Source organism: Carcharhinus amblyrhynchos, chromosome 11 (genome assembly GCF_965287045.1).
Source record: "Carcharhinus amblyrhynchos chromosome 11, sCarAmb.v2.hapA, whole genome shotgun sequence".
Classification (NCBI taxonomy): Eukaryota; Metazoa; Chordata; class Chondrichthyes; order Carcharhiniformes; family Carcharhinidae; genus Carcharhinus; species Carcharhinus amblyrhynchos.
In genome coordinates, this window is record NC_137334.1 from 8,303,495 (window position 1) to 8,322,263 (window position 18,769).

The 18,769-nt window shown below is 46.2% G+C and overlaps 1 protein-coding gene across 5 annotated transcripts in view; it reads left to right on the forward strand.

Annotated features, from left to right (window-relative positions):
* LOC145349908 (aldehyde oxidase 1-like) overlaps positions 1-18,769 on the forward strand; it is a 185,889-nt gene that overhangs the window by 19,780 nt on the left and 147,340 nt on the right. For 4 of the 5 annotated variants that reach the window (XM_080198567.1, XM_080198564.1, XM_080198563.1 and 1 more), the window contains 2 exons: positions 3,290-3,416; positions 11,432-11,493. In XM_080198567.1, coding sequence (XP_080054693.1) covers positions 3,290-3,416; positions 11,432-11,493 — 189 coding nt within the window. Of the gene's footprint in view, positions 1-3,289; positions 3,417-11,431; positions 11,494-16,312; positions 18,716-18,769 lie in introns of those variants that run through there. The other variant, XM_080198566.1, reaches the window with a different exon arrangement.

Below are 18,769 nucleotides of genomic sequence, written 5' to 3' on the forward strand. Positions count from 1 at the left end.
AACACTCAAGTACCTCGCTAGTTATTGGTAACAGGCAAAATACTCAGAATGTGAACATTGCCAACATTTGTTACCCACCACTAGTCACTCCAAGAAGGTGGTGGCGGTGGTGGAGTGCCATCATTCAGTTCTATTAAATATCTGCCACCTCCTTCTTGAAGAGGCGGCAGATATTTAGTAGAACTGAATGATTTATCGGATTCTTCACAGGACAGATAACAGTCAATTTCATTGTGCGGACTTATATAAAGACGGTGGGTGCGATTCTCTTCGCACCATGCTAATTTTGTAGCGCAGTGGGGTGGGAGAATCTTGCGGCTAGGCATATGTAGGATTCGCGCATGTGTTCCCACTATGAGCATATCTCCCATTGCTGGATTTCTGGCACTGTCAAATCTGCACTGGAAACCGACAGGAAGACCAGGTAAGTGATTTTAATGTGTTTTTTAAAAATTAAATGTAATTAACAGACCTGGGACTGAATTCTCTGGGCCCACTTGCCTCTCCCACCCTGTTAGGAGTATTTCACTCCAGCAGGGTTTACACTAGCTCCCCACTAACACCGAACTAGAGGCCTGACCCTGGTGGAGTGAAGCGGGTCAATTGGAGCCCCCCAGGGGGTCGGTGGTGGGGGGCTGCCTCTGAGCATGGGCACCATGGCAGTGTCAGCCTGTGTCCCCTGGCACTGCCCAAGGGGCAAAGTGCCCATGCTCTGAGGGTGCCTATTGGGGGCAGGTCCTGATGGGGCAGAACCTAAGGGGCAATCGGTGTGGGTGGGCCCTGCTGCCACTCTGCATAAGGATCTATCAGGGCAAGAGGGAGGCCAGCGATCAGGGTGGGCTGGGTTTGCTTGGGGCATTCTGCACTGCAGGGGGGATCATCACTGCGGAAGGGTGGGGCTCAAGATCAGGGAAGACTGGGGAGGAGTCTGCCTGATGAGAAGTTGGGACTGCTGGGGGAGGGGGAATTACTTGGTGGGGGGTGGGGGTGGTGCTGGAGATTAGGGCCGCTTGGGGCCTTGTGGAGGGGTGGGGGGGGGGACACGGTTGAAGCTGGCCCAGGAATAGCCAGGCAGGTTGTGGTTGAGTCATGAGGGGTTGGGGGAGACAGCACTGTAGTGGTCCCAGACTGGCCAGCAATCGAGCTAGCCAGCAAAGAGGGAGGCTGACAGTTCGGGACTACTGCGCATGTGCAGAGACCCACTGATTTCAGCCTCCCGAGTGGGAATAGGCACCACCTCCTGAAATAATGATATTCACGCTGGGGGCCTCTGCATTGCACAGAGTATGGGAGATTCTTGTGTGAACTCCCACTGAAAAAAGCAGTGAATTACTCACGTTTTCCCGCGAATTTGACACTTCAAATTTTTTTGGGGAGAATTCTGGCTGGTAAATTTCCTGTTCCAGGTGCATTCGTGAACCAGTTACATTTTTAGCAACACAGTTTTAGTCGCATTTGTTAAATTTAATCCCTTGAAATATTATACCTCCTCTGAATTATTGGTCCAGTAATATAAACACAATATTGTTGCTGCTATTCCTGCAGATGAGGAGATTCTAATCAAATCAGATTCACTGTAGACACATTGTTCCTTTGCTGAAATGTTTTAAATTCTGTAAGTGCAGGGGGTGTATCTGCTTGACTGTGTGTTGTGTTTTCTGGTTCCCACAATCGCACTTTAGACTCACAACGCTGGAACTTCATCAAGTGCTCCATGTAGCTAGTGCACTGATAGACTGACACTTTGTTACTCAGCAGGACTCCATTACAGCATTGCAGCCTGAGCTATATATTCATTATTTAGTTCTATATTCATTAATTAGTTCTGAGCTCTTTATGAATAATATAAGTGTAAAAGTGTGATACTGTGCTGTTCAAATCAGGAAGGTTCCAGATTTGACTCCGTGACCTTGAGTTCTGTCAGCCAGACAACTGATACTAGTTACAGTCCCAGGCCAACAAACTTAGCCTGAAGTAGGGCTGCACGCTCTGGCCTCAGGCAAGGAGACGTTTCAGGTACAGGCTAAATACATTCCAACAAGAGCATAACATCTGATGAAAACAATGGGGACAATGTGGAGCAAGGGGAGACGAGGGAAGAGCGAGGGCTCACAGTGGCAGGCAGAGGGGCAAGGAGATGAATGAGGATGACAAACAATGGAAGGAAGCCTCTGGGTTGCTAATCCTGATCAGTCTGATGAAGACAGGTGTGCTGGACTATAAAAATAGGGTGCCAGGACCTTCGAGCCTGCTAGCTGACAGCAAGCAGAAGAATCATCTGCCACTCACTACCTGACTCAGATGGGAACTCCTCTGTTCATAATTAATGAGATTTCAAGCACAGAATCTGGTTCAGGTTTCTATTCTGGCTAGTGGGAAAGGTGCTGCAGGAGCAGGAATTCTGCTTAGAGTTAATGTTTTGAATTGAATTCAATCTGTTTCCTGCTGAGTTTTTTCAGCAATTTTACTTTTACTTCTGTAGTATTTTGCTTTTATTTGTATAAGCAGATTGTGCGTGACTAATATGAATTTTTTGAAGAAATAACAGGGGTTGATGAAGGGAAAGCAGTGAATGTTGTCAATACATATTTTAAGAAAGCATTTGACAAAGTACCATTTTGAAAGGTTGCTTAACAAATTGGGGTTAATGGAATAGGTGGGTCGGTGCCAATTTGGATAAAAAATTGGCTTATGGACAAAATGATCTCTGGGCAAATGGTGACAGATAATAAGTACCAAGCTTGTCAGTGACACCCTGAAATGAATACTAAAAAATGGCTTGAGTGTAACAAAAAGAAATCCAGAACAAGTGATTAGGGGAAATATTCTTTTCTAATTTCAATTATTTCACAAGTGATAGAAAAATAATGAGTGATGAGGAGTTCTGAGCCATGTGATCTGTTGGGGATCGTGCTGGATCTTCACAGATAGTGAGTGATTGATCTGATGTGTTAAAATCGGGAGGACAGCATTGTGGAAGGTTTCCAAGGGCTGGTTGCTGCTTTGACATGCACAAGTTACGACAAAATGAATCACTGGCTCGACAGGCATTCAAATGGGTTACACATCAACCATGTTTTACATAAGTTACCTGATTTTTACTTCCACTATGAACAACATGCATTTGCTGGTGTCAGAATGCAACCAATTAACAACATAAATTTACTGCTGGTTCAGCAGGTCAAACACCTATTTCATTATTGTGAAATGTTACAAACAAAAATAAATTAAGCAATCTGTTCATTATCTTTCTCTCTCTCTCCAAATTTACCTCCTCCTCTTTGACCAGGAGCGCATTGCCAAGGCGCATGGTTCCCAGTGTGGGTTCTGCACCCCAGGAATGGTGATGTCCATGTATACCTTGCTTCGGAACAATCCAAACCCCAGTACAGCACAGTTGCAGCAATCCCTTGCGGGTAAGAACCCAGTTTCAGAAATAATATCTGGCACAGCTGCATTAACTTGAGATCTTTTCAAGAATTAGTTTCTTTTGAGACTAGTTGGATAATTGTTATGTTTTCATGTTGTTCCTAGTTGAAGCAAGAGTACTTTAAGGGACCGATCACAGGATGTCCTGATGATGTCATCAGCCATTTGTGTGGGTAAACGGTCAGTCTATCGCAACAGCCTATAGAGTAAATATCTTTCCAACAAAGCTCTTGCTTGTTTGTACCTTTGTGGTCTGCAAGCCTATCATTTAAAAATAGAACAGGAAAATTGGCAATGAGGTGGCTGATCATCATTGTAAATACCCAAAAAAGAACTGCAGAGATCTGGTGGGAAAAGAGAAAAAATGTTGGTCCAACTACAGATAATCAAAAATAAGTTAAATTAAGAAGTTACAAAACATCATTGTACCAAAGCTGGTGATGGAGGAGTGCTGAATAATGGTAGCAGCCATTGAAGGAACTGAAATTTAAACAAATGTTTTGGAGAAACAAGAAAATAAGGTTACCATGGATCCGCTCAGAAAGATCTGGAGCAGTACAGGGAGCATTGTGAGTAGCAAGTACCCTGCAACAATGTGGTCCAATCTTCCTGAGTACAATGGGGGGAAAACATTCAACCTGTATGAAGAAGTCTGGTACAGCTGAAAAACACAGTAAGAAGTCTCACAACACCAGTTAAAGTCCAACTGGTTTATTTGGTAGCAAATTTGGGCTTTTGCTACCAGATAAATCCACTGGACTTTAACCTGGCTTTGTGAGGCTTGTTACTTTGTTCACCCCAGTCCAATGCTGGCATCTCCACATCATGACAGCTGGAAAAGCCAGCTTGAAAACCTATGATGAGATAGTGGGCATACTATAGGGCCAGTTCTCACCAAAACCTTTGGTCATCACTGAGAGTTTCAGGTTCCATATGCATAACCAAAAAAAGGTGAATTAATCACACAGTTCATACCTGCTTTGAAGAAATTAGCTGAATACTGTGAATTTGGGGATGTCTTGAATGACACCATTCGAGACACAGTGTGTGGATTAAGAAACAAAGCTACCTAAAAGTGGCTGTTACCAGAAAGTAACCTCAATCTAAAGTAAGCTTTAGAAGTTGCAGTTGTTGGAATTGACAGCCAAGGAATGTCAACAATTAAGTTCAAGCATAAAATATTGGCTGAGACCCAGAGATTCAACATTTTCACTAATGTGGAAAAAGTAGGCATGCAACAGCAGATTGTTGGAGCAAAGACATAAAATGCAGAAACTGTGGAAGAACAAGGCACATCTGATGTGCTTATTGGAGAAAGAAACAACAAGTTCCAAGCAAAACTATATAAAGCAAGAACCAAATGCATTATACGGAAAATCGAATAGAGGGAAAAGTATCCAGATGATTAAAAAAGGGTGCACGAAAAGAACAAAGTCAGTCAGAAGATTAACTGTTGTTGAACACACTGGCTATTGCTGTTGCAACAAACTGTTAATGGGTCACTCCATCACAGACAGACAGCCAGTGAAGATTGAAGTGGACACTGGGACAGCAGTCTTGCTGGTACCAGAAGCTGTTTACCAAGACAAACTATGACATATTGCCTTGAAGCCTTCAAAGATATTAAAAATCTATACTTGAGAAGTGGTTCTGTTCAGGGGCCATATTAATATAAATGTGCAGTTAAATGGGCAGGCCATAGACTTATCCCTGTACATGCCCTCTGAAATGAAGAGCAGTTAGGAACGGGCAATAAACATTGATAAACACCAGTCACTGATGCTCATATTCCATAAAATTAATTTTAAAAAACATTGTTAAAGGAAACTATCCAGCAGTAATGGGGAGAACCTGACTGGAAAAGATCAAATTAAACTGGGCTGAGGTGAATTTCATATCGGATTCCAAAGCAGTTTCACCAATAATTTTAAAGATATATGCCATTGCCTTTAATGGGGAGCTGGGAAGCATGAAGGAGATTTCGGTCAAGTTAAAGATTTAAGGTCGAAATTCAAGCAAGACGCTTAAAGGCTAGGTCAATGTTGTACATAATCAGGCCTAAGGTAGAGGCAGAATTAGGGTCCGAATACCCTAATATGAGTAATTGGGCCATGCCGATTGTACCAGTGATGAAAAAGGATGGATTGGTACATATTTATGATGATTTTAAAGTCACTATCAATCCTGCACTGTGTGCAGAGGAATATCCTCTGCCTCTGATAATTTATTTGCTCAGTTGGCTAGAGGCCAACATTTCAGTAAAATTGACCTTAGTTATCACCAGAGGAATATGGATCCAGATTCATAACTATATCTCATAATCATGACACACAAAGGGCTATTTAGATATAAAAGATTTCTATTGGGCATCACATCTACACCTACATTGTTGTAATATGCCATGGATCAAATTCTAAGTGGACTAAAGGAATCAATGTTACTTAGATAATATTTTAATACTGGAAAGAATTAGGGAGAACATCTCTTATAACCCAGATGCCACACCCAAGAGAATAGAGCCAGAATTTTACCACCCAAGCTGCCATGGGAAGCGGAGCAAGTGAGAGGTGGAACATGGGAAGGTCTATGGACCTTGGGCGGAAATAAATGGTTTCAGATGAACGAAGCCGTAAAATCCCAATCTAGATAGAAGATTAGGGATTAAGAGCATGGAAGGATAATTGTGATTTTTTTTTCCAATCCTCTACTGAATATCTGGTATAAATAATGGAAAAATATGTCATTAATTCAAAGGGAATGCACTAATTGCCTTCGATGGTCACATGTTGCTGCAATTCAAAACGCTAATCAATTGTTCTTTTTTGATGTAAATTAAACTATTTAATGGTTTATCCCTAGTCTAGCGACTATCCTTAAGCCTTTTCTTAAACTTATTGGGCCCGATTTTACCAATTGGAGTCTAAGGGCTAGATCTGGGCGTAATATGGATCCGAGCCCGGAATCCTTTGTGCAGCACGCCCATATGATTCTCGCCAGCTTTGATCCGATCTGTGCTGTGGGCAGGGCTTAGTGCTGCCGGAACAATTGGAGCTCTGAACTGTGCACGCGCAGTTCAAAAAAAATCTGAAACAGCGCACCCGGGTGCAAAAGAGAAAAACAGTGGTGGTGGGGGGGGGTGCGTGGAATGGGGGGAGGATGAGCTGCGATCGGACCCCCCTGGCATGCAGCCTGCCACCCCCCCCCCCGCGATCAGGCCCCCCCCCACCCGCGATCAGACTCCCCCGAAAAAAAAGGGAGGCAGACCTCCATGGCAGAGCACATCCCCAACCTACCTCGATCGCTGCTCTCCCTCCACCATCCTTCCGACCAGCAGTCCTTCAAGAGCCTGCAGCACCTTCCTGGCGTTCACCAGAGGAGGGGGGCGGGCTCAGATGGATCTCTGGTTGGGAGGGGGGTGGTGGAGGATGGTGGGTAGGATGGACTTGGGAGAATCTTGCAAACTGAAAATAATGTAGCATCTTCTTTGTGCTGTCTAATTATCTCTGGGAAAGGTAATTAAACTACAGTGTGCTAGTGAGCAATTAGTGACCTGTATGTCCCTGTAGCCATAAGCCAGATGCTCAAATGTTCAGAGTCATGTGGTGAACTTGGAAGTTTTGTCCTCGTAGTGGGACTTAGTTGGAAATAAGATTCAAGGAGGTTACTAAATCTGGGAAATCAACCATAGTTAAAAAAAAGTTTGCATTGGCAACTCTTCTCTCACATTCCATGGCAGATTGCCCCTACTTATGAATGTGATTTGCATGGGCAACGTTGGATGCAGCTTATCTGCCTCTGGAGCAGCCTTTGATCCTTTCTTTCATCTTGTTTTCATCTAAATATTGCACAGTATTAGAGGAATCCCCTTTGAAAGATAATGTCAAAATTATAATTGCAGGAACTAAAAACCCAACAGTCAAAAATTTGGGAAAATATTTCAAATATATATCCCCCCAGAGACAAAATGTCAATTATGCACAGTGTTTGATTTGTTTAAGCAGTCCAAGACAAGAGAAATTGTTGAGAAGAAACTGCAAGGTCAGGTTAAACAAGATGAGAACAGGGCAAAACGCCATGTTTTTCAAGAAAGGTCACCTCCACTGAGAAGTGGATACCTGCCACTGTCTTAGCACAGACAGGTCTAGTCTCCTGCAACGCACAAACTTGAGATGACGTAGTATGCAGAAAATATACAGACCAACTTAAGGCAACCAGAAGCGGTTTACCAGAGATTTCATCTATCGAGAGTCCACAACAAGCTGTGAAAGATGAAGATATACCTAAGAATTTGACAATAGCTGAACAATTAGAGAAGACAATACCTCAGTTGAATGCATGTTAATCAACCTCCAAACATTACGTCAACTCTGGTAAAAACAATGACAGATGATGTCCAGACGAAATCAAAAATATCTGAGGTTGCAGTCAACATGAAAAAGCAGATGCCTAAAGTTTGCCAACAGCCACCTAAAACTGATATTCTCCGAAACATCTAACCTAATTGTTGCATTTACTAATTGTTCATATTGAGAATTTGACTGTTAACATTATACTATATGTCATTACAAGAACCTTTGATGTAAAGGGGGAGGATGGTGTTGTGTATTCATGTTGTCCCTAGTTGGAACATAAAGGGACTGATCATTTGACAACCAAACGACATCATCAGCCATTTGCACAGGCAAACGGGCAATTGTTTCAGGAGGTACTCAAATCCTCAACTAAAATATATCCCAGTGAGGAAGAAAGATGGTAAGGGGAGTAAAAAACATCCACGGCTAAACAAGGCTAAAGACAATATAAAGACAAAAACTAAAGCACACTATATTGCAAAGGCCACTGGCAGACTGGAAACTTTCAAACATAAACAAAGGGATACTAAAAAAAAGTAATAAAAAGAGTTAAGGTAAATTACAAAAGAAAATGAATACAAAACATTAAGAAGGATAGCAAAAGCTTCTATAGGTATATGAAAGGGAAGAGAGTTGCTCGGGTGAATGTTGGTCTCTTAGAAGATGAAACCAGAGAATTAATAGTAGGGAACACTGAAATGACAGAGATTCAAAATCAATACTTTGCCTCAGTTTTCATACTGAAAGGCACTGGCAGCAGTCCTATAGAAATGGGTAAGTCAGAAGTAAAAGAAAGGGTAGAACTTAGAACAATCAACATTGATAGGGAAAAGGTACTTCAGCAAACTATTGGGATTTAGGGCAGATGAGTCCCCTCGGTCTGATGGCCTACATTTTAGGGTATTAAAGGAAGCAGAGATAGTAGATCTGTTGGTTACAATATTCCAAAATTCCCTGGACACGGGAAACATTCCAGTGGATTGGAAAAATGCTAATGTAATGCCCTTATTCAAAAAAGGGTCTGATGCAAAATGTGGGAAATTACAGACCAGTTAGTTTAACATTTGTTGATGGGTAAGTGTTAGAACCAATTACCAAGGAAGCAATATCAGAACATTTGGAAAGTTAAAACACTATCCATTAGAGTCAGCATGGTTTTATGAAGGGAAAATCACGTTTGACTAATTTGCTAGAGTTCTTTGAAGATGTAGCAAGCAAAGTGGATAATGGGGATCCTGTAGATGTTGTATATCTGGACTTCTGGAAAGCATTTGATAAGGTACTGCATAAAAGGTTAATTCACAAGGTTAGATCATATGGGATTAAGGGTAATTTATTATTTTGGATAGGTGACTGGCTGCTGGACAGAAGACAAGAGAGTCGGGATAAATGTTATTTTTCTGGATGGCAAGAAGTAACTAGTGAAGTGCCATTGGGTTTGGTCCTTGGGGCCTAGCTATTTACAATCTGTAATAATGACTTGGATACAGAGATGGAAGGCTCTATAGCCAAATTTGCAGATGACACAAAAATAGGCGGGACAGTCAGCTGCAATGAGTAAATATGATCCTTACAAATTGATATAGATAGGTTAGGAGAGTGAGCCAAAATGTGGCAGATGGAGTTTAACGTGGATAAGTACGAGGTCATGCATTTGGTCAGAAAAATGGGAGAGCAACTTATTACATAAGTGGTGAGAGGCTTTGGGGTGCTCCGGCACAGAGGAATCTGGGTGTCCTTGTTCATGAGTCACAGAAAACTAGCATGCAGTTACAGCAGATAATAAAGAAGGCAAATGGAATGTTGGCATTTATAACTAAAGGAATAGAATATAAAAGTAAGGAAATATTGTTGCAACTATATAAGGCATTGGTAAGGCTGCACCTGGAGTACCGTGCAGAGTTTTGGTTCTCTTATTTGAGGAAGGATGTAGTGGCAATGGAGGCAGTTCAGAGGAGGTTCACTAGACTGATTCAAAAATGAGGGGTTTGTCATATGAAGAGAGATTGAACAGGATAGATCTATATGGAATTTAGAAGAATGAGATCAAACTGAGATATGAAGGATGATGAAAGGTATGGATAAAGTTGACATGGAGCAGATGCTTCCTTGTGTGGAAAATTCTAGGACAACAGGTCATAGTTTTAGGATAAGAGGTAGCAAATTTAAAACAGAGTTGAGGAGAAACTACTTCTCTCCAAAGGGTTGTGAGTCTGTGGAATTTGCTACCTCAAAGTGCAGTGGATGCTGATACAGTGAGTAAAGGAGTCTAAGGAGGAATTAGACAGACTTTTAATTGGTAAAGAGTTGAAAGATTATGGACAGAAGGTAGGAAAATGGGGATGAGGAGCATATCAGCCATGATTGAATAACAGAGTGGACTCGATGGGCCGAATGGCCTAATTCTACTCCTATATTTTTATGAACTTATGAAGTCTACCCTAACAGCGTATTAACGCCTTTCCATTAAAACTCGTTTGCTTGTCCCTATGTAGTATACAAATACGACAATAACCTTGAAGGTTCAAAAGTCATCTTGGTGACCTGGATGGTAATTGATTTAGTTAAAACTGAGTTGAATTTTGCAAATGTTTTCACTTGCTCCCAGCGCTCTGACAAATCTGCCCATTATTGCTGCCCATTTGTACCTCGGTATATTTTAAATTAAAAAAGATGGGACATGTCAACAACAGAATTTTGTATTTGTATGACAACTTTAACAAATTAAACTATCTAAAGGCACTTCCTAGAAATGTCATCATACAAATCTTGACACCAAGTCACATGATGAAATATTGGGATAGCAAAGTAAGAAGACTTGCAGTCATATACAGTCTTTCACAAATACCAGTATCTCAAAAGCACTGTACAGCCATTAAAGTACTTTAGAAAAGTGATTACATTTCAAATGTAGGAAATGCAGCAGCCAATTTGCACATAGCAAGCTTCCACAAACAGCAATGTGATAGCAAGCAGATAATCTGTTTTGTGATGTTGACTGAGAGGTAAGTATGTCAAAGAAACTGGCCATTACTTAATCAAACCTGCAAGGGTGCAAAGATTAAGGCAGTACCTCCAATAGTGCAGCTCTCCCTCTGTGCCACACTGCAGTGTCAGCCCAAATTTTTGCGTTCAAGTCTTGGGCTGGACAAGTGACCAAATATTTCATCAAAGGTATGTTTAAAGGAGGAGGAAGCATTGGAGAGGGAAGATAGTTAGGGAAAGAACTTCAGAGCTTAAGGCCTGGGATTCTGAAGACACCACCTTCCTGGTGGAGCTATTAAAATTGGGAATGTTCAAGGGCCAGAGTTGGAGGAACGCAGAGATGTCAGAAGGTTGTAGGGTTAAGGTTGCTGAGATAAAGAAAGAGAAAGATAAGGCTGAGGAGGAATGTGAATTTTAAAATTGAGGCTTGAGTCACCACAGGTCATTGAGTACAGAGATAATGGATGAACAGGGTTTGGTGGAAATTAGGACATGGGCGGCAATTGCCTTAATTCTATCTGACTTTCTATAACACTGGTCCCTGGACTTGACCAATTCCTGATTTTCCCCATCTGCTTTCCTAAGTGCTCTAAAATACTGTGGCTTTTGGTTTATTTGTATTGCTGTCTCAGCACTGATCTTGAATTTCACCTGTCCCTTTGCAGGAAACCTGTGCCGTTGTACTGGATACAGGCCAATTGTTGATGCTTTCAGGACATTCTGTACGGTAGGCATTGTCAAACAGTAAACTTTAAAATTACCATGGAACATTGGAACAGAAGGTCACTCAGCCCCTTCAGCTCATTCCATCAATCATTAGATTGTCACTAATCTGTACATGAACTCCATTTATTGCATTGGTTCTGTATCATTAAATACTTGGAAGCCAACAAAAATTTAGCAATCTCAGATCAGAGATTTTCAACTAGGAGTTTTCAGGGATGAAGTGTTTCAGAATTCCACCACCTTTTATCTGAAGATTTTTTTAATCGACTAACTCGAATTCTAAGATTATTCCCCTTTGTTCTGGACTATCCCACCAGAGGAATTCACTTCTTGCTTAAAAATTGCTCAATTATATTCAATCATCCTCAAAAACAGGCGTTGTATTGCAATGTGTGTTTGCCACATACAATCCATTGTAGTGCTGGCATTATAATTAGCGTGATGTATACTTATTCATCCAGTTATTCCTGATTTACATGCATGGGACCAACTGGTTTGAGTAGAAGGCTTGGAGTCAGCAAAAAACAAAGAACATTAGCAGCTGTCACAGCACACCCTGTACACTTTGAAACCTGAAGCAACTTTGAAATACATCAAACACTTGTGGAATCATAGCAACAGCCAGAAGAAATCAACCAGAAATTCACTCAGAGGGTGGTGAGTGAGTGGAATCGGCTGCCGTTGGTGGTGGTAGAGGCGAACTCGCTGGGGTCTTTTAAAAGACTTCTGGATGAGTACATGGAAATTAATGGGATTGGGAGTCACATATAGTTCTATGGCCTGGTAGGTATGGATATGATCGGCGCAACTTGTGGGCTGAAGGGCCTGTTTGTGCTGTAGTGTTCTATGTTCTATGTTAAACAAACCCATATGTCACTGATGATCCCTTTATATAGCACTGGTGTAGTGTCATTCATGCTGCCTAACATGTGAGTGAGCACAGAGCTCCAAAATAGTAGCATTGGCATCAAATCTATAGGAGGCTGAATTGGCAAGAAAACGAGTCTAAATCACGGCTGCTTTTTCAGTGTAACTTCCAACCTGAATCTCCCCATTCCGTACAAGGCAGAGGTCACAATCGATAATATCATTAAAAGCTCCGAGGGCAGCATCTATTGATGCCAAAGTGTCTGAACTTGGTGGGATTAGTGGGAACATGCGCGTGTGCACATCACTGGCTCATCACTGAAACGACCTCCCAGCATCCAAATCACTGACCTTCAACATCCACAGACATCGCTGACCCCACAACCACTGCCGCCACCTCCCCCCCCCGCCTCCACAGACATTGCTGGCCCCCACAACCCCCCAACAGAGACATTGCTGCCTCATTGCTGGCCCCCACAATCCCCCCCACACACATTGCTTGCCTCATTGCTGCCCCCCATACAGACATTGCTGCATTCCCAAACAGATATTTCTGCCCCCCTCCCCCATACAAGCATCGCTGCCCCCCTCTCCATATAGACACTGCTGCTCTCCTCACCCATATAGACATTGCAGCCCCCCCAAACAGACATTGCTGCTCCCCCATACAGACATTGCTGACCCCGTCAAACTGACATTCCTGACCCTCCCCCATAGAGACATCGATGCCCCCCTCCCCATACAGATATCGCTGCCCTTCCCATACAGACATTGCTGCCCCTCTTCCCATACAGGCTTCGCTACCCCCTTCCCCAACAGAGACATTGCTGTCCCCTCCTCATACAGCCATCATTGCCCCCCCTCCCCCATACAGACATCGCTGCCCCCTCCCTCATGCAGGCATCGCTGCCTCCCTCCCTGTACAGACATTGTTGCCCTGCCCAGAAAGAATTGCTGCCCTCTTCCCCCATACAGACATTACTGGGCCCCCCTTCCCATACAGACATCACTGCCCTCTCCTATACAGACACTGCTGCCCTGCCCTCCCCACACAGACGTCGCTGCCCCCCTCCCCACACAGACATCGCTGGCCCCCCTCCCCCACAGGGAAGTCGCTGGCCCCCCTCCCCCACAGGGAAGTCGCTGGCCCCCCTCCCCCACAGGGAAGTCGCTGGCCCCCCTCCCCCACAGGGAAGTCGCTGGCCCCCCTCCCCCACAGGGAAGTCGCTGGCCCCCCCTCCCCCACAGGGAAGTTGCTGGCCCCCCCTCCCCCACAGGGAAGTCGCTATAGGCCGGTGAGCTTAACGTCAGTGGTAGGTAAGTTGATGGAGAGGATTCTTAGGGATAGGATGAATGCGCACTCAGAGCATTGCGATCTGATTAAGGATACGCAGCATGGCTTTGTCAAGGGGAAGTCTTGCCTTACGAATCTGGTAGAATTCTTTGAGGAGGTGACAAAAATGGTCGACGAAGGACGAGCCGTTGATGTCGTCTATATGGATTTCAGTAAGGCGTTTGACAAAGTCCCTCATGGTAGGTTGGTACAGAAGATTAAAGCTCATGGGGTATGTGGTCAAGTATCTAGATGGGTAGAGAACTGGCTTGCAAAGAGGAGTCAGAGAGTAGTAGTGGAGGGGTCCTTTTCTAGCTGGAGGTCTGTCACTAGTGGTGTGCCGCAGGGCTCGGTACTGGGACCTCTTCTCTTTGTAGTGTATATAAATGATTTGGAAGAGCGAGTAGGTGGTGTGATCAGCAAATTTGCTGATGACACCAAGATGGCTGGATTGGCAGGCAGTGAGGAGCAGTGTCTGGCAATACAGTGGGATACTGATAGGCTGGTTGATTGGGCAGATACGTGGCAAATGGAGTTTAATCTGGATAAATGTGAGGTGATGCATTTTGGCCGGAATAATGTTGGGGGGAGTTATATGGTAAAGGGTAAGCCCGTAAGGAGTATAAAATCGCAGCGAGACCTCGGGGTGCAAGTGCACAAGTCTTTGAAGGTGGCAGTGCAAGTGGAGAGTGTGGTGAAGAAAGCCTATGGTATGTTAGCCTTTATAGGAAGGGGTATAGAATATAAGAGCTGGAGTCTAATGTCGCAGTTGTACAGAACGTTGGTTAGGCTGCATTTGGAGAACTGCGTCCAGTTCTGGTCGCCTTACTACCGGGAGGACGTGGAGACTCTGGAGAGTGTGCAGAGGAGGTTTATCAGGATGTTGTCTGGTATGGAAGGACTGGGTTATGAGGAAAGATTGAAGAAATTGGGGCTCTTTTCCCTTGAAAGACGCCGACTGAGGGGGGATCTAATAAAGGTATATAAGATTATGAAGGGTATAGATAAACAGAGGTAAGCTATTTCCTACGATAGAGACACGTAGGACAAGGGGCCATGGACTTAAAGTGAGGGGGGAGAGGTACAACACAGATATTCGAGGGAGGTTTTTCACACAGAGGGTAGTGGGGGTATAGAATGCTCTGCCAAGTAAGGTGGTGGAGGCAAACACGCTAGAGTCCTTTAGGAGTAACTTAGACAGGCACATGACTGGGTTGGAGATGAGTGGATATAGGAGATTGTTTTAAATAAGGGTCATTAGCATTGGGGCATCCCTGGTAATGTAAGTGGGTATGGTATGATGATAATGTTTTTTCTCTTTTCATTCACAGGTTTTAAGTCGGTCCACCTCGTGTCCAACGAGGGGCATACACGCGATGGGTCGTACTGGGGCTGCTCTTGGTTGTTCGAGATTGGCCTAGTGCTTCATGTCGTTAGTGTGTGCCTAAACTGGGCAAGACGACAGCTCAGTGACTATCACTGATTGCTGTGCAGACACATGGATTTGGGCCGGTGTCTGTGGGAGTTTGCGCCTTCTCCCTGTGCTTGCGTGGGTTTTCTCCGGGTGCCCCGGTTTCCTCCCACACCCCAAAGATGTGCTGTTAGGCTGATTGGCAGGAATAAATTGTCCCTAAATCAGTTTCCGTCAATCTGGATGACCATAAAACATTAGACGGGGGTCGTGGGTGGAGAGGGGGACTGGTGGTGTTGAGATGGCGGCGCGGGCTTGTTGGACCGAAGGGCTGTTTCCCGGGCTGATTTTGTTCTTTGTACATCCCCATAGGCATCGCGCCGACCCTCCTCCCCACCCCGTACAGGCATTGCCGACCCTCCTCCCCACCCCGTACAGGCATCGCCCACCCTCCTCCCCACCCCGTACAGGCATCGCCGACCCTCCTTCCCACCCCGCACAGGCATCGCCGACCCTCCTCCCCATCCCGCACAGGCATCGCCGACCCTCCTCCCCATCCCGCACAGGCATCGCCGACCCTCCTCCCCACCCCGTACAGGCATCGCCCACCCTCCTCCCCACCCCGTACAGGCATCGCCCACCCTCCTCCCCACCCCGTACAGGCATCGCCCACCCTCCTCCCCACCCCGTACAGGCATCGCCCACCCTCCTCCCCACCCCGTACAGGCATCGCCCACCCTCCTCCCCACCCCGTACAGGCATCGCCCACCCTCCTCCCCACCCCGTACAGGCATCGCCGACCCTCCTCCCCACCCTGTACAGGCATCGCCATCCCCCTCCCTACACAGATCTAGCCCCCTCCCCATACAAGCATCGCTGCCTCCCCTCCCCAGACATTGCTCTGCCCCCTCCCCATATAAACATTGCTGACTCCCCCCCCCTCTTCACACAGACATCACTGACCTTCCCATATAGACATCGCTGTCCTCCTCCCCATACAGGCATTGCTGCCCCCCTCCCCATACAGACATCGATTTCCCATTCCCCCATACACACATCGCTGCCTCCCCTCCGCATACAGACATTGTTGCCCCTCCCCTGCATACAGACCAATGCTGCCCCCCTCTTCCATAAAGACATTGCTCCCCCTCCACCCCCATTCAGACATCGCTGCCCCCTCTCCCATAAATACATCGCTGGCCCCCCCCTCCCCCATACAGACATTGCTGGCCCCCCACACGGACATCGCTGGCCACCTCCCCATACAAACATCGCTGCCCCCCGCCTCCCCATACGGACATCGCTGCCTCTGTCCCTACACAGACTTTGCTAGCCCCCCTCCCCATAAAGACATTGCTGCACCCCCATCTGGACATTGCTGACCCCCCTCCCCATAGACATCACTGCCTCCCCTCCCCAGTCATCACTCTGCCCCCTTCCCATACAGACATCACTGTCCCCTCCCCATAAAGACACTGTTGGCCGCCCCTCCCCAGACATCGCTCTGCCCCCTTCCCATACAGACATCGCTGCTCCCTCTCCATACAGGCATCACTGCCCCACTTCCCCCTACAGGCTTCACTGGTCTCCCCTCCCCATACAGACATTGCTACCCCCCTCCCCATACAGACATCGTTGCTCCCCCCTTCCCATACAGATATCGCTGGCCCCCTCCCCCATACAGACATCGCTGTCCCTCTCTCCATAAAGACATCATTGCCACCCCATACAGACATCACTGCCCCCTCTCCCATACTGGCATCGCTCTCCTCCTCCCCCATACAGACATTGCTACCCCCCTCCCCATACAGACATCGTTGCTCCCCCCTTCCCATACAGATATCGCTGGCCCCCTCCCCCATACAGACATCGCTGTCCCTCTCTCCATAAAGACATCATTGCCACCCCATACAGACATCACTGCCCCCTCTCCCATACTGGCATCGCTCTCCTCCTCCCCCATACAGACATTGCTGCCCCCCTCACCATAGGCATCATTGCCCCCTCCATACTGTCATCGCTATCTCCTCCCCATACAGACATCACTGCACCCCCCTTCCCATACAGACATTGCTGCCTCCCTCCCCATGCAGACATCACTGGCTGCCCCTCCCCATACAGACATTGCTGGCTCCCTCCCCCATACAGACATTGCTGGCTCCCTCCCCCATACAGACATTGCTGGCTCCCTCCCCCATACAGATATCGCCCTGCCCCTCCCTCTCCATATAGATATTGCTGCCCCCCACACACAGACATGGCGGCCCGCTTACCCCATGCCTCCATGGGTCCAGATAATGCAGGTACCCCATCTCTCCATCACTTGAACATACTGACCTCACTGCTGCCCTGTGGCAAACTTGCATTGTGCTGACATGCACAACCTCAGCTTGAGGGCATTCTCTCTCTTGAATGGGAGCCCTGAGTCCCTGCACCCCCCCCTTCCCCCGACACAGCAGCATATCAATTAGGAGCCAAGTGTACTGCACCCCATTTAGACACAGCAGCCTACTGAATGGCAGCCAATTAGCAGCCAAAAGGATGCATGACATTCAACTGAAAGCAGCCTTCAAAATCTCTCACAAGGATTTGTTACCAACGGGCTCTTTTCTGGTCAATCTCACTGCACCTGCACTTGCCTTAATGAGGCAGAGCTGTATATAAGCTGTAGGAATGGAAACACAACCAATTACAAAGATGTCTTTGAGGAAAGCAGTACCCAGATTCGCAGGAGCACCTGCTAGATGCTGTGGAGGAGAGGCGTGAGCGGATCTTCCCCAGCCAGGGCCTTCACCCAAGGGGTGCAGGCATCACGGTATTGTGGGACGAGGTGGCAGAAGTGGTGAATGCCAGGATCCTGACACCGCGCTCTGGTTGGCAGTGTTGCAAAAAACAGATGACCTTCTTTGATCAGCAAGAGTGAGCCAGCATCCTACTTGAAATCCCACACATGCTTGGCACGGATCTCCAACCCTGCTTACACACCTGAAGGACATGCAACAAGTTGCCCTTCCCTCAGGAACAGAATCTAACCCCTTCCCTTCACCCCTCAACAAGCAGTCTTCAGTGGTGACCGTTTTCCCCAAAACTGCCAGCACAACGCCCAAGACACAGGCACGCATTGCACAGCAAGCACTTCAATATATTAATGCTTGCTATCCACCTTACATTCCCACAGGAGGAACGCACACATAACATACAAGAAACTGCACAGATTGGTGGTAGTGTGTCTGACCAGCGTTGAAAAGGGTACCATGGAACTGGCAGGGGGTGATTGGGCATCCCGAATGGTGATGGACAGTCAGGTTGACATCCAGCTTGCAAGTGAGCATAAGCATAGCCCTCAGCCCAGGTTCTCTTTGAAGTAAGTGCGACATTGCATAGAATGCTTTACCTCTCTTCTCCTGATGTGTGTTCTTTATTGCAGCTCTGGGTCCAGAGGAACCCAGCCCTTTGGGTGTTGGCGCCGCCTCTGCTGCTCTGGAACAAACTGCCCACGACCCCCTGGAGGACACCTTGGAGGGAGACACTGAGGAATCCTCAGAGGGCAGCACCACTGAAGCGGCACCGGCATGTACCACACAACCCACCAACACAGAGACTATCATCATGGTGGGTACCTTTAGTGTTGAGGCTTCTGAGTCATGAACTGGTGAGTACATCACG